We start from the raw sequence: 14,893 nt of genomic DNA, 5'->3' as shown, positions 1-14,893 counted from the left end.
TAATAGTGTGACATCTGTACAATAGTAACTTTTGATCGTACACCAGTAAACCAACATCGATCGAAACATTCAGATTATAACGTTTGGTTTAGCCCACAGTTTCTTAAACCAAAGGGGCCTGCAGTCAGATCATACTTTCTCTTCTTTCCAGAAGATAAATCTTTGATTCCAAAATGAGGCGATGGTAAATTAGATTCAACCAAGCACAGGCAAATAAAACATGCCTGCATCTCATTGAAGGGGGCTTAATTCAGCCTTTTCCATTTCAGTATTTTAACGTAATAGTGTAAAATGCTCGTCATCCCTGAGGACACGTATGAGGAAAATGTGTCATAAATAGCCTAACACCATAACATATGGCATCGTTAACACGTCTAACACTAATGTACATATTGTTTCAAACACATTCTGATGCGTGTGCCGAGGGGACGATATATAAACTGTCGCCTTGAGTGTTCGTATAATGTTGTCCTTTTATAACAGTGGTTCACAAAGTGGGGTCCGGGGACCCCCAGGCGTCCTTGAGGGAGTTCCAGGGGATCTCCAGCTAAATGATTGTTAGGAACCTTATGGGTATGTAACTCAGAGTTACATTGACGTTGATTTTACAATATAAATTGGGGGTCCCAGAGATAAAAATGCAATTAAATGGGGGTCTGTAGACTAATATGCGTGTCAAACTGGGGGGCCCTTGAAATTAAATTATGGGGGAGTCCGTGGGCTAATGAGTGTCATTGTGGGGGTCCTAGACATGAAAGTTTGGGAACCACTGCTTTATAAGCATATACCATTTAACTGCAAGTCTGTGGGCCTGTCTGGCGTTTAATGATAGTAACTGGCGTTGTCATATGTCTACTAATACAGTACAGTAGCATTCAAAATCGAGAAAGGACAATTATTGAATTTTTTACAGTGCACCTTGGTTATACAGCAGAGGGATGCAAGGTAAGTATTTTTTCCTTAAAAACAACTTGTGAAAAGAACCGACATTCAGCAATTGAGAGCAGTAGAAATTCACCGCTGTGTGCATATGTTAGAGAGAGATAGCGAGATAGAGAGACTGTGTGTGTTGGGTATGTCACTCATCATGACACACAGCTCACCAGTTTTCTGCGATGTTTGTTGGTGCTGTGAGGCCTCATTCACACGTACCAAACACCAATCAAGCAAATGTTTGGTCGTTTTTTTGGGCCACCACAATGCTTTTCCAATGGGAGTTACATGGTTTGATCAAACATTTGTGTTTGATTGCAGATTGCTGATGGGGTTCTGCCCCTCCCCCCTCAAACAAAAATGTTTGGTTAAACCTTGTGACTCCCATTGGAAAAGCATTGTGGTGGCCCAAAAAAACCCAAGAAAACGACCAAACATTTGCTTGATTGGTGTTTGATACGTGTGAATGAGGCCCGAGTGTGACGAGTACAACCCAGTGTAGAGAGTGACACTTAATTGGTACATCACCAATTTCTAATCAGCCTTTGTCACTATTAAAAACGCAGCTCGGCTTGGTTTCAGGGCTTGTGTGTGTGCATGCGTGTGTGTTGGGGGGGGGGGGGGGGGTACTTGTATCGATATCCTGGTTCTTAAGAGGGCTAAGCAGCACTGCAGATGACTCACATGCACCTCATACTTTCAAAACCAATACAGACTACTGCCTGGTTGTTTATTGTCTCCAATAAAATGCAGTGTTTTTTTGTTTTGTTTTTGCATGGAGGCCCTGCGTTAGGGGAAGCAGTCATTGTCACATGCTGTGGTGTGTTTGGCTGCCTGCTGCGACTATATTGGCAGGACAAGGCCTGCCATTGTTCCACTTGCGCGCACTATAAAGATAGGTGAGCCCCGCGTGCACTTGGGAGTAAAATTGTCAATCAACGCGAACGAACAAGGGCGGTGGCAAGTGAGTGAGAGCAGGGCAGAAAACACACAACATGCAAGAATGTGCATATTGAATGGATACACAGATTCATGTGCATTATTCATGTATTACACACACACGCACACGCACACGCACACCTCTCTATTTATCCACCCGTTAAGTGTAGGTGTCATAAGCATGTCTGAGTCTGACCACTAGGTGGTGCTGTTGTAGGTTTACAGTGCAGGCCGTTTCCTCTTATCAAAAGTAGTAGTTTTATAAACTGAATGGATTGATGTGACGGCATTACATTCTTTAAAGAAAATGAAAATGAAACAAACAAAAAACATGACATAGACCCCAAAAGCTCATTGGCTAATTGAGTGAGCAGACCCGCAGCTCATTGGTCATAAGTTAACTACAGCAACACTTAACACCCACTTACCAAAGTAGGTGTGTCATGTAGGGAAAAAAAGTGACAAGGCTTTGAGGTAGCGTGCCCCCCCCCCCCACCCACACCCCGAAATACCTGCCCCTCCCTCAGAGACGCTCACAGGGCACGCTCCCAAATCAAACGGTTGGTATAATTTGCAGCCGGCTGCCAGTTATCACAGTGCATGGATAAACGTCTGACGCTGCTGAGACATCATTCTGATGTCTGGATGATGTTTCATGCAAAAAATGGCCTTGATCAGCTGACGTGAACAGCAGCTCAAGCTTAGGTTATTCTTTCTTTGTAACTGCAGGTGGGTTGTGTGTGTGTGTATATATATATATATATATATATATATATATACACACACACACACACACACACACACACACACACACATACGGTTGAGGGGAAAGTTGGATGTGCTGCATATAAGTAAGTATAGTGCTTGCGGGATGTGTTTGTATTTGTAAAGCCCATTATTGTACCAGATATGTTATTTAATTAAGCTGACAGATGAGTATAAGCTTAATATCAGGAAACACGTAGGTTCAGTGAACACCCACATGTTAAACACCGCAATCAACCACCCCACCCCAGCTAGCAGTTATATGCCATCATCACCTGTTCAGGTGGAAGATCAATCCCTTAAACCTTTGATTGTTCTCAGTTGGCCAGCTGGTGAGTGTTGTGGCTCCTCTTAAGTTGAAGGTTTAACCGGTTTAAATGAAGGTCAGGGAGGGTTTACAGTTAGGTCCGGACGGAGTCCCGGGTCAGGGGAGGGTTTACATTTAGCTCTGGAGTCCCGGAGGGGTTTTTCAGGGTTTGATGTCAGAGTAGCTGGTGTAGGTCTCACTGCAGCTGGACGACGTGCTGAGGTTCCCTGAGACGCTGCCATCTACAGGACAAACAAGGAATTGCAGTGGATAATACGTTCATGGAACGCTGAAACGTTATATATTATAGATCATATCATACATGGGCAACTGGCGGCCTGGGGGCGGGTACAGGCTTTAGTTCAGACATACTATTGGACGGGTACAGGCTTTAGTTCAGACATACTATTGGACGGGTACAGGCTTTAGTTCAGACATACTATTGGTCGGACTGACATTAGCAGAGCTACCAACCTGCACACATTTTGTGTACCAACCATGCAATTCTAGGCGTATAGACACCTAGAATTGCGTGGTTGGTACACAAAATGTGTGCAGGTTGGTAGCTCTGCATTAGAGCCACAATATACCTCAAACCCTAACCTAGCTTTAGTCTAGTTTAGAGCTTGTATATCAGCTATTTTTGCTACTATGACAGAAATATGCAATGTGACCCCCTGGAGTGAGTGTGGAAATGAATATAGTGGCCCTCTCCATCGTCAAAGTTGCCCACCACCCCTGAGATAAATGTTCAGATTAGACTGAGGAACTGGGTCTATAGCATACATACACCCGGGTTAATAGACACCCACCTGAGCTGCTGAGGGACTGGTTTGACTTGGACTCGGAGATGAGACTGAGGAGGTTGGCTGCTGCTACCCAGCCATCCTTGCTGCTCCGCAGGTTCTTTACAAACCTGGAGAACGACGAAAGCAAAACGCAGACTTCATTCACTTTTCCAGGTGACATATATCCGTCAATCGACTAAGAATGCATTCATATAGAGGGTATGCATGCATGAAGTGAATGGCAAATCGAGTGGCAAAGTGAGTTTAACGTCGTTTAATGCAATCATATTGGACTTTTGGATGTATGGGCTGTCAAGGCCAGAAAGTAGTTTGTTGCTACTCAGTAGGTTGTTTCCGCATAACTTCCGGGTTTGATGATGTCACGTGCATACCCTCCATTATAAATTATCAAATTGTTGTCACAGTGTCTCAAATCTATTCCAATACAAGTCCATGCACATATGTTGAATTATTACGCATTCATCCTGTTGTCTTTCCTGAGCCTGCTCGGAAAATTTCACAACCCACTTTTGAGTTGTAACAGTTGAGAAACGCAGTTTATACACAAGAAAAGAAAATCCATTTGTAACACGGAGAGTGTACTCAAATGATGTAAACAGAAGGGCCATTTGGTCCCATGTGTACCCTTTCAGAGTGAACCGAGGGTTTTAATGTGTACGATTCATGATAACTACTTCTGTATGTACATGATGTATTGCCATGCTTTTTTGTTCTTGCCTAATGTAAATCGCTCTGGATTAAGAGCGTCTGCTAAATGCCTAAATTGTAATTGTAAATTGTAGGATGTTGTGGTGAGAGACTGAAGGCTCTACCATTGTCCGTCGTCTCCCTCCCTGATCAGCTGAACCACGTCACCACTCTTCACGGCCAGCTCCTGAGGACTCGTCTTCTCACAGTCCGACACCACTGTGTATTTTCCAGGACACTGCAGAGGGTCAGAGGCCAAGAAGGTCAAGGTTGAATTTAAGACATGGCCTGGGTCGGCTTAGCGGTCCAGGCACCTTGGCTGGTAATCCTGCCTTTTCAGTTTGTTGCGGGTTCGAGTCCCGATCCCGACGAACATTTCGGCGTGTCTTCCCCCCCCCCTTACTGTAATCTATCAATAAAGGCAAGAAAGTAAAAAAATCAAACAAATTATTAATTATGAGGGGAATCTCATTTTGGAGGAGCACGTTCTTGGTTTCTGTCATGGCTTCGGCCCACCCTTTCATATAAGAGAAAACTTATGTCCCCGGACCCCATTTTGAGGGTAAGAAATAATGCAAAATGAAACCAAATGGACCCGAAGTTTCATTTTACACTCTCAATAGTTAAAGATCTACAAGGGTCAATTTGGTTACCACCACCTTAGCATGGGGACCATGCTAAATGGTCCCCAGACCACTAGGTTGAAAACCACTAGCCATGAAGCCTGGTCACCGTGCTCACCAGCTTCTTTACGGCCTCGTCCTCGGGGTCAGAGTTCATGGGGTCCTCGCCGCTGGAGTACACATCGTGCTCTTCCAACACGTCCACCGATAGAGATGGTTTGTTCCATCCTGGGAGAGAGAGAGAAGTGGAGGAAGAAGAAGAAGAAAGAAAAGGTCATAATTAAACGAAGGCATATCGGAGAGAGGGTTTGGGATGGAGCGAAGAGGAAGGGGGTGATGTTGGAGGAAAGGAAGGAAGGAAGATGGAACAATGATTGGAAACGGAGTGACTGGCATTTTTAAACGGATCGTGACATGGAAAAAAAAGTTTTTGTAATTTTGCTTTATTTTTTTCTGTGGTCTGGTGTTTTCTGGCTCAAACACGTGCTCTGATTTCCCTGTGGACTGAGGTAAGAGGCCACAAATCCCATATATGACATAGGAATTTGCCAGCAGATGTCACTGTTGAGGGATTTTGCCCGTTTTCATTGAAGCCCAAAAGGCTTCAGAACACAGAGGAAAACCACAGAAAATCCACTGAATGTTCAAAGTTCAGGTTGTGTGGGTGTAATTGAGATCATAAAACCAACAAGAAAAACCGAAAAGGAAAAATCTATGAAAATGAATGTCATGAAACCTTTAATGGTGACCTTTGACTGACTGACACGCACACACGATAGATCAAAATGTTTATCTGGAAGACTTCTGTTAAAAATCAGAATGCAAAAATAATAAAGTGATCTGAGAACACACACACACACACACACACACACACACACACACACACACACACACACACACACACGTCTGTCATCGTGAAACATTGATCAGTCACAATCGCAGATCAATCAATTCAAGATTTTTCAATTAAATTAAATTCAATCTGAAATCCATGCAGGAGAGACTTCTGCCTCAAGCCACAAATATCCACTCTCTAGTCTCTACCCAAATGCTACAAAGGGTCTGGGTCGAGTCCCATTGTGTCACCTAGTAGGTTACGTAAGGTTAATTTATTTAGAAGAAAACTAAAATAATTCCATTTTGGTTATGTCTTCATTATTGTTGATAAATCATTTGAATTTCCAGCTGCATTTATGGAGTCGAACCCTGATGACAGACTCAATACTCAAGCACCAAGGAGGACGCAGTGGTAACTCGACAATAACTCTTTTTGGTTTGTTCCTGGAAGCACACCACAGCAACCCCAAAGCACACCACACCACACCAAGGGTAGATAGCAGTCAGAAGAATGGCGCTGATTCGAGGGAGAGTAGGCAGTATATTACTGTAATATACTGTACATACCACCTCTAACCAAATCAACAGCTCTCTGTGACCACGCCCCCAAGCACAGCACAGCACAAAGCAAGCAGTGCTTGATACTGGCTGCATTTATACCTTGCCTCTTGCTCTGTAACAGGCTAGAAGTACTCATCCACCTTGCTCTGCCCAGAGAGACATGGCAACAAGGCTCTGGACGGAGAGAAACAGCCGGTAAGTCAGTTGGTTAGTCAGTCAGTTATTAACCCATTTAGACCTGACACTAGATTCTACAAATGTCATCTACATTCTGACAGTTTTCAGGGTCAGTGGTTCTCATACTATTTCAAGGAGCCCACCGACGCCCATCTGAAAATATGTTGTTCCAGGGACGCTGACCAGAAGCAAAGATTTGAGGTAAAAACGATCACTCTGAAAGATTTGCGCCACGTTTTCACGATTAAAATAAATAGCAGATCGCTCGTAGCGTGTCACTCTGTGCCGCGCTATGAGCTTTTAGATCTGTTATTTTTCAATAGCCAAAGTATAACATAATGCTTATAACAACAAAACAAGGGGTTCCCGTCCTGAATGGGGTAAAATGTTGGCTTTAGTGTGCATGAAGTTCCCACTCCGAAAGGGAGCCATATAAGTTATAACGCCATGCAGTCAGTAAACCAGTATGTTGTCTTTCTATTTGCTACTTGTCGGGTACAGCTTTATCAATGGACACAGCTCCAGTCCAAAGGTCGGTCATTCACACGCTGTCGCTCAATGACAACGTTCTAACTGGTCTGTCTTATTTCCAGTGCTCTCAGACTCAACAGCTGGGGCAAAAAAACATGCATGGTTCATTTGATTAAGTCGAGATTAAAACCCATTTACAATGCATATGGAATGACCAGCCTATTGTAAAAGTTGGAGCTATTACGCTAGCTACGTGTAACACAAGGTAAGACAAGCCAAAGCTGGTGGTGTGTGTGTGTGTGTGTGTGTGTGTGTGTGTGTGTGTGTGTGTACACAATGGAGAATTCCCTCTTTATAACAGCTAGGATTTTTAGACAGACAAAAGAAAACACACTGCAACAAGATTGGGATGGAATGAATCGATGGCTAATGGAGTCATATGGAAATGGAGCTACTCAGAGTGGATTTTAATTGGGATCTAGCGACAGAAGCTACAGTATACCTTTAAACCCAAACGGTGTCGGGTCACTCTTGACCAAGTGGCGTTTGGCGCTGTGGTCAGGGCTCAGGGTTGGGCCTGACCCCCAAGCAGAGAGGCGGAACGGCAAAGAAGAACAAAAGATTGGAAGAGAAAGGGAAGGTAAGGAAAGTTTAGAAATGCAATGAGGAAACCGTATTAACCCATTTAGACCTGAGGCCAATTCTAAAAAAAAATGTTTCTGCGTCAGTGATGCTCAATCCTTTTCACGTCAAGGACCCCCAGAATTATCTGTATTTGGCTGCAGACCCCCATCTGAAAATGTTCCAGGGACCCCCCCAGAAGCAAAGATTTGACCTAAAAACTTTTGCTCTGAAACAATATACCCAAAGATTTGTGCCACATTTTCACGGTTTTAGAAAAATAGCAGATCTACAAGCTCATAGTGCGGCATGGGCTTGTAGATCTGCTATTTTTCAACAGCTAAAGTATGAATGTCCTGAATGGGTAAAAACCTTATCTAATGAGCAAATTACGTCATTTCGATGACGGACTTGACTGGACTTGAACACTTAACACCTTTGGTTCCAAATGGGACCACAGAAGGACAGGCTGGAGATAAAGTACTTGACAAAGACCTCACGGTCCAAACGTTGTATGTTCTGCCTGCTGAGTCGCAGAATATTTTGGAGCATTACAAAGTGAGTTGCGAACCCCTGCTTTTGAGTGGTGCAACCACTCCTATAGACAGCTATGTGTGTGGCTGTGTCCGTCTGTCCCTGGCTGTGTCTGAGCACGAAAATAGCATTATAGCGTTTATTCACCACCAAGTGTCACTGTTGCACAGCCTAACACACAGGCACACACAGGCCAGAGAGGAGGGCTTGTACAGTACAGTACAGTACAGTACAGTACAGCACAGCACAGCACAGCACAGCACAGCACAGCACAGCACAGCACAGCACAGCACCACTCACTTCAGACAGGTCTGATTTCTCTTTCCTACGTTTCACCACCAAGAATGGAGGATGTGCGATTGTGCGTTACATAATTATTTATTTTTGAAATAAAGCACATACTGGTGGGGAACTCTAGCTTGCATCTTCAATCATGTACCTGGTGGGACCAGGGTGATGGAAAGGGATATCGTAATGTTACCGACTTTCAGCAACCAGGGTCACAATGTCTAGAAGGTTGGGCTGGGGGGGGGGGGGGGGGGGGGTGTTGCACCTATTCTGAGAAAGTTGACTCCCAAAGGCTGGTGCTGTTGGTTACCTTTCTGGCTCTTGAGATTGCTGAAGCCCTGCAAAGTAAAACGCTTTTTAGCCACTGAGGACCGGTCAGTGGTGGGACTGGTCACTGGCTCATCTAGAAACGAGTGTTGTGGATGAAAGACAGAGAGGCATAGAGAGACAGAGAGCGAGAGAGACAGACAGATATAAAGAGTCAGATTGAAAGGAAGAGGCATGAAGGCGAAGGAGAAGAGAACAGGATCTGAGATTAGCCAAAGAAAGCCCAAGGGGCAAGAGAAAGGCAGAATAAAGAACAGACCTGGGAACATTTACCACCGAGTTCTGATGCATTTTAGTCCAAACCGGAAGAAACCAAGTCTGGAGACAAGTTGTGTTATCCTAGTTTTAGTCTAGTTTTAATTTGTTGACGAAATTGTCAGTATATTTAGTCTTAGATTTAGTCATCATAGCTTAGTTTTTATTCAGTTTCCATTTAGTTTCCGTCAGTGGAAAAAGGTAGTCGACAAACATTTTTCGTCTTAGTTTTAGTCGACGAAAACAACACTAGTTCAAAGGGCTTTGTGAGGATTAGGCACAGCACTGCCTTTAGTTTGGGTACAACCATGGGGTCAAGAAACAATTACCTTTCCAGTATTGGCTTAGAATTTAGATGTTTGTTTGGACGTGTGTGGATTTTGACAACAAATTTAGATTTTAGTTTTTTGTCATAGTAACTTGAATAGTTTTCATTTAGTTTGTAGTCACATTTTAGTCACCTGGAATGGCTTGCCTTTAGTGCATGTAAAATGACTGGTTTTCTTGTCCACTAGTCACTTGTCATTTGTCCACTAGTCAATATATTTAGTCTTGGTTTAGTCATCATAGCTTAGTTTTCATTTAGTTGCTATTTAGTTTTCGTCAGTGAAAAAAGGCAGTCGAACATCTTTTGTCATAGTATTAGTCGACAAAATCAACACTGCTTTGAATCATCCAATTACCTTTGTGTTTGGGTGAGGAGGAGGAGTTGGCCTCGGATGTTACGCTTTGCTCCGCCTTCTTCTCCTCCTGCTTCCTTTGGCTCTTCTGAGCTCCACTACGGAACGGACTGACGGAGAGGAGAGGACGAAGGAAAAGAGAATATTTCATCAAATAAAGGAATAACACGGTGACCTAGAGGTGTGCATAGTTGAGCTGCCTGGCTTGAGACGAGCGTTCCCTTCTCGACTGACACATTATGTCAGATATCGAGTTAGTTGTGTTTGGATTGAGATGGCAGAGAGACCATGACCTATCATACAGAGAAAGTCAGAGGGATAGAGAGATGGCAGAGAGACCATGACCTATCACACAGAGAGAGTCAGAGGGAGAGAGAGATGGCAGAGAGACCCACCTGAGCGAGATGGAGGTGTTATTGCTGCTGGGACTGGGCGACGATACGTCTGATGGCCTCCGTTGTCTGGCTTCTAAAACAAAGAAAAACAAAACAGAAAAGTGATGGGGTTGTGTGTGTGTGTGTGTGTGTGTGTGTGTGCGTGCGTGCGTGCGCACATACCTCTACAAGCTTTTAGCTGTTCTGTCAGGACCTTACGGATCTCATTGACCCATAATGATTTGATCTCCGGAGTTGGAGCCTGGAGTGGAGACGAAAGACACACACACAAGCGCACACGCACACACACATTATCTCTGTTTCCATCTTAGGCCTGTGGCAACGTTGACAGTGTACAGTAAAATCCTCAATCTTAATATATCTCTGAGAGTCAAATCTGAGAATCCCATCGGCAAATATTCGGACTATGCAAGTATGCATGCCCCACTGCCCGTCCCCTCTATACACAGACCAGCTGACAGACGCTGACTCAGCGCTCTATAACCAGCTCCGCTGGCCAGCTCAAAGAAAAATGACAAAACCAAATCTGTCTTACATACCATATATACACAGAACAACGAACAAGGCGGAATGATGGGGGCAACATTGCAGTCCTGAACTGGCATTGTTCTTATGTCAGGGTGGACCTTATGGGTCCATTTGGTTCCATGTGTAGTGTGTACACTCAATGTTCCTTGAAATTGAAAGGGTTGAGAACCACTGCCCTGGATCCGCGGTTTTCAACCCGTTTCAGATCAAGGTACATTATTTATTCTGCATTTGAGCCCACGGACCACCATTTGATGAACAGGTGCTCGTTGGCGAGGGTTCAAACATGAAAAGATAAAATCGTTGGATAACATTTTGTCCACATTTCGATGCCGTATTGTTGATGTGGTACCATTAGGAGAGATAACAGGGAAACGTCAATCAAAATAATAATTCTTCTAACTCTTGAGAGCGTAAAACGTTTCATTTTACGCTCTCAAGAGTTAAAGATCTATAAGGCTCCATTTGGTTAGCAACTCTCCATCATTTAGCTGGGAGACCACCTGGAACCCCCTCAAGGACCACTGGTTGAGACAGTTTCATTACCTGCACAATAAAGACCTCTTCTCTGGAGTTGCACCAGATCTCAAATTTCTTGTTGTCTCCTTTGGCGTTCTCTGTGATCCCCACCACACTCATCTGAACACAAAATAAAGTACACAAAAACAAAAACGTAAAGACAGGCCGGTCTTCCGCAAACTTTGGAAGGTGGTCTTAGCCGATTGTAATACAGATTTCCGTTTTGGTCGAAGTCAAAGTTGTCCGATTTGTCACACACGTTAACGCAGTAAAATCTGTTCTCCGCATTTGACCCATCTCTTGGAGCGGTGAGCTGCAGCCGCGCCACGCTCGGGAATCATTTGATTAGTTGATTCCCCCCCCCAATCCAACCCATTGATGCTGAGTGCCAAGCAGGGAGGCATTGGCTCCCATTTCCCCGTCTTTGGTATATGACCCGGCCGGGGATCCAACCTCGACCTCCCAATTTCAGAGCGGACACTCTCTAACCACAAATGCTAGGAGTGAGTGTTTGAAGAAAATACACTACGAGAATAGAACCGGTTCAGTTCTTTTTGGTTCCTAGTCCAGAGCTCCAAAATTGGTGGGCAAACTAGACCTATATTAAACTCACTCAGTGCCACATGACGCCTTTGGACGCCTCCCCTTTATAAATTGTTTATAGGATCAACACAAGTAAATTAATACATGATCCATGTATCCTTCCACAGTAGTAGCTTTTTCATATTTTCGATTATTTGGCATATTTTCCTACATAATGCCTCATTTGCATATTTAAAAATGTAAAATTTGTAATGCAATAAATCATTGTCTTCGTGTAAGTACTCAATTGGGGAAGTTTCATGGTGATAACAATCTAATATAGCCTGGTATGGTTTTGCACACTCAATTCATAATTCCAAAGTTCCAATTTTGGAGCTCTGGCTCATGGACTAAAAACCAAAAAGAACTGAACCGGTTCAAAAGGGCCACTGTGTAATGGAAATAAAGATGTTGATGAGTGACCGGCGGTCCTGGAGTACACTATTCAGACACCAGATGGGGGTGTTGAGTGGCAGTAAATGAGTTCAGTAATACATTCGAGTACTGTTTTTTTCCACCCTACGACACGTGGACTCACGTTGAGCGAGTGTTTGAAGCTGTACGACGGCGCCTTCTCGTAGCCCTCGCCGTTCTCCTCTCTCCTCTTGCAGAAGAGGAGGGCCCTCTCGTGCAGGAACAGGTGCCTCTGCATGGGCTTGAACCTGGCCAGGTCCTTCACCTTGGCGTGGCCTTTCTTGTGCTCTGTCCACACGCTGAAGGAGCCCTGCATCAGCAGCCGGCCCAGCTCAGACAGGTGGCCCTGCAGGGATAAATAATATGTTATAGGGCATTCACTTCTAGTCATTTTTACTAGTTGACTAGTTGCCTAGTTTACTAGTCGACTAGTTGTTTAACTACCCATTATGTAAATTGGAAATAAATATTTGTACATTTAAAAACTGTGTACATTGGTGACTATAACTATAATCTACCTGATTTTGAGGCCTACAAAATCGGGGAAAACAACCAACAAGGTCGACTAGTGGATTTACTAGTCGACTAGTAAACTAGTCGACTAGTTGCTTAATGCCCTAATATATTAGCAGCTTTTATTCCAGAACTAGTCGATGTCACCATGGGTCACATACCGTAAACTGTACAAAACAAAACAAAAATAAAATGAACAAACTGTACAAAAACTAAAATAACGGGCACATAGAGCGCCGAAGTCCTGACGTAACTCGCTCATCCCCTGGTTCTGCCCGGTTCACGGAAGTAATTCCTCTATGGAGGATAACATGGGCTCATCTTAAAATCGTTTCATATAAGCGTTGTGGTCCAAAAATAAACGAGCTGTCTCGGCGTTATTGTTAGGGAGGTGTCTCTGTATCGTTTGCGACAGTCAGTCACTCATATGATACAGTCTGTTTCTAGTGAAAATGTAACTCCTCTTGACCTCATATCCTCTGTTCCTCTGACCTCATATCCTGTGATAGCGATGAAGTGCATGGAGTCATTGAGAGCCTTCAGGATGCCCAGGATGGAGGAGAGCGCCCTCTGCAGGTCGTCGCAGCCATCACAGCCCCTGCTGTATTTCAACAACTCCTGGAAATATGCAACAACACAATACATACCGTCCAGAGACTGAGTCATCGTCGACAGACACATAACTGAAGAATGTTTTGGTGTACACACGGATATAAAAAATGTATGAGCGGATTGAGCGCATACTGTACATGTACAGTGTTGATTTCGTCGACTACCTTTTGCTTGTAGATCGGCTATTTTCAAGCAAGTCATTACGACGGCATCAAGGCCCGCCAAAATACATTCTGTTCGACTAAATCAACTGTAGATTTAGTGGACTAAAATCTTACGATATTTAGTCGTCTAAAACTAGACTAAAGACTAAAACATTCCAGGTGACTAAAATGTGACTAAAACTAAATGAAAACTATTCAAGAGACTATGACTAGAACTAAAATTGAAAATTGCTGCCAAAAACAACAGTGGTACACACAGCCCTACCCTGAGCAGTAGCTGGTACTTGGTGACTCTCTGGACAGGTTTGAGGAGGTAGGAGTCCAAGCCAAGTTTATGTTCCAGTTTTTTCTGGCATTCCTATTATTACAAATAGAAGCACACAAGGCCCAAGACTTATTTTACTGAGGAGTAGAACATGTTAAAAGTCCACACTTTAAGCAGCTACAATTTGAGTTCGCAATGCAGCACATCAATAAATAATAACGCATGTAATAACTATTTTCCAGGTATTATAATAATAAATGGCATGGTGACATTCAAAAGGGAGAATTACCACATTAACTTTCCACACCATTTCAGCGTGACTGGGAGTGAATGACTAAGAAAAATGTACACTGAAAATACTGTCTGCAGTGAGTCATGTCAAGTACAAGTACAGGTACAGTGTTCTAATAATCTAAATGGTTTCTTATCGCCTTTAGGCATGATTCCATCACCTCTTACATGAATAAATAAGGCCATTCATTATCTTCTACCATTATAGCACTGAGTGTGACCTTTGAACGGAGGTGAGTGAAATGTTGTGGCTGCATGGGTGGTTTAAAAGGAGAATATTTGGACCTGGAAGAAGGCACAATCAGAGCACTGCCTCCAGAGGCTCTCGGAGCGAGGTTTGTTCTGACAGTAGGCTTCATAGATCTGCAGCTCACCCATCTAGACAGAGAGACACACACAGACACAAAACAAATGTCACCAGATTTGACTGAGGGGCTGCCATCTGGAGGCTGCCAGCTGGAGGCTGCCATTTGCAGCCTCCATCTTTTCACCAGAGGAGAATTTATTATTATCTTTGTATCCAAAATGACTTAATAGCACAGGCAGATCGACTCTTACATACTAGAGCATGTCTGAAATAAATGTCAGAGCTGTAAATATGAAATAAATGCTTAAACATGTAGATAGGTGTAAAGTTAAGAGTCCACAGAAGTGAACCTTTCAAGACCGTTTTCTCAACTCACTGCAAGACATTACTCTATAAGCCATATCTCCAAAACTGGTGGGTCAAACTGAACAACCAATATGTCAATTTGAAGCTATGATACCCTGCTTTCATACGACGGGGAAAAAAATG

The 14,893-nt window shown here is 43.6% G+C and overlaps 1 protein-coding gene across 3 annotated transcripts in view; it reads right to left on the bottom strand.

Moving 5' to 3' along the window:
• Positions 1 to 2,412: 2,412 nt before the first annotated feature.
• Positions 2,413 to 14,893, bottom strand: part of LOC310854236 (guanine nucleotide exchange factor DBS-like) — an 84,655-nt gene continuing 72,174 nt past the window's right edge. For all 3 annotated transcript variants that reach the window (XM_083758800.1, XM_083758802.1, XM_083758801.1), the window contains 12 exons: positions 14,383 to 14,475; positions 13,807 to 13,899; positions 13,258 to 13,383; positions 12,377 to 12,598; positions 11,284 to 11,376; positions 10,372 to 10,450; positions 10,210 to 10,282; positions 9,818 to 9,924; positions 5,182 to 5,291; positions 4,566 to 4,678; positions 3,757 to 3,860; positions 2,413 to 3,186 (listed from right to left, as the gene is read on the bottom strand). In XM_083758800.1, coding sequence (XP_083614926.1) covers positions 3,107 to 3,186; positions 3,757 to 3,860; positions 4,566 to 4,678; positions 5,182 to 5,291; positions 9,818 to 9,924; positions 10,210 to 10,282; positions 10,372 to 10,450; positions 11,284 to 11,376; positions 12,377 to 12,598; positions 13,258 to 13,383; positions 13,807 to 13,899; positions 14,383 to 14,475 — 1,293 coding nt within the window. In that variant the 3' untranslated portion in view covers positions 2,413 to 3,106. The remainder of the gene's footprint in view (positions 3,187 to 3,756; positions 3,861 to 4,565; positions 4,679 to 5,181; positions 5,292 to 9,817; positions 9,925 to 10,209; positions 10,283 to 10,371; positions 10,451 to 11,283; positions 11,377 to 12,376; positions 12,599 to 13,257; positions 13,384 to 13,806; positions 13,900 to 14,382; positions 14,476 to 14,893) is intronic.

The sequence above is a fragment of the Protomyctophum parallelum genome (assembly GCF_964188405.1).
Source record: "Protomyctophum parallelum genome assembly, chromosome: 23".
Lineage (NCBI taxonomy): Eukaryota > Metazoa > Chordata > Actinopteri > Myctophiformes > Myctophidae > Protomyctophum > Protomyctophum parallelum.
Note: the sequence above shows the minus strand (reverse complement) of the source record. Positions and strands in the feature narration are given on the sequence as shown.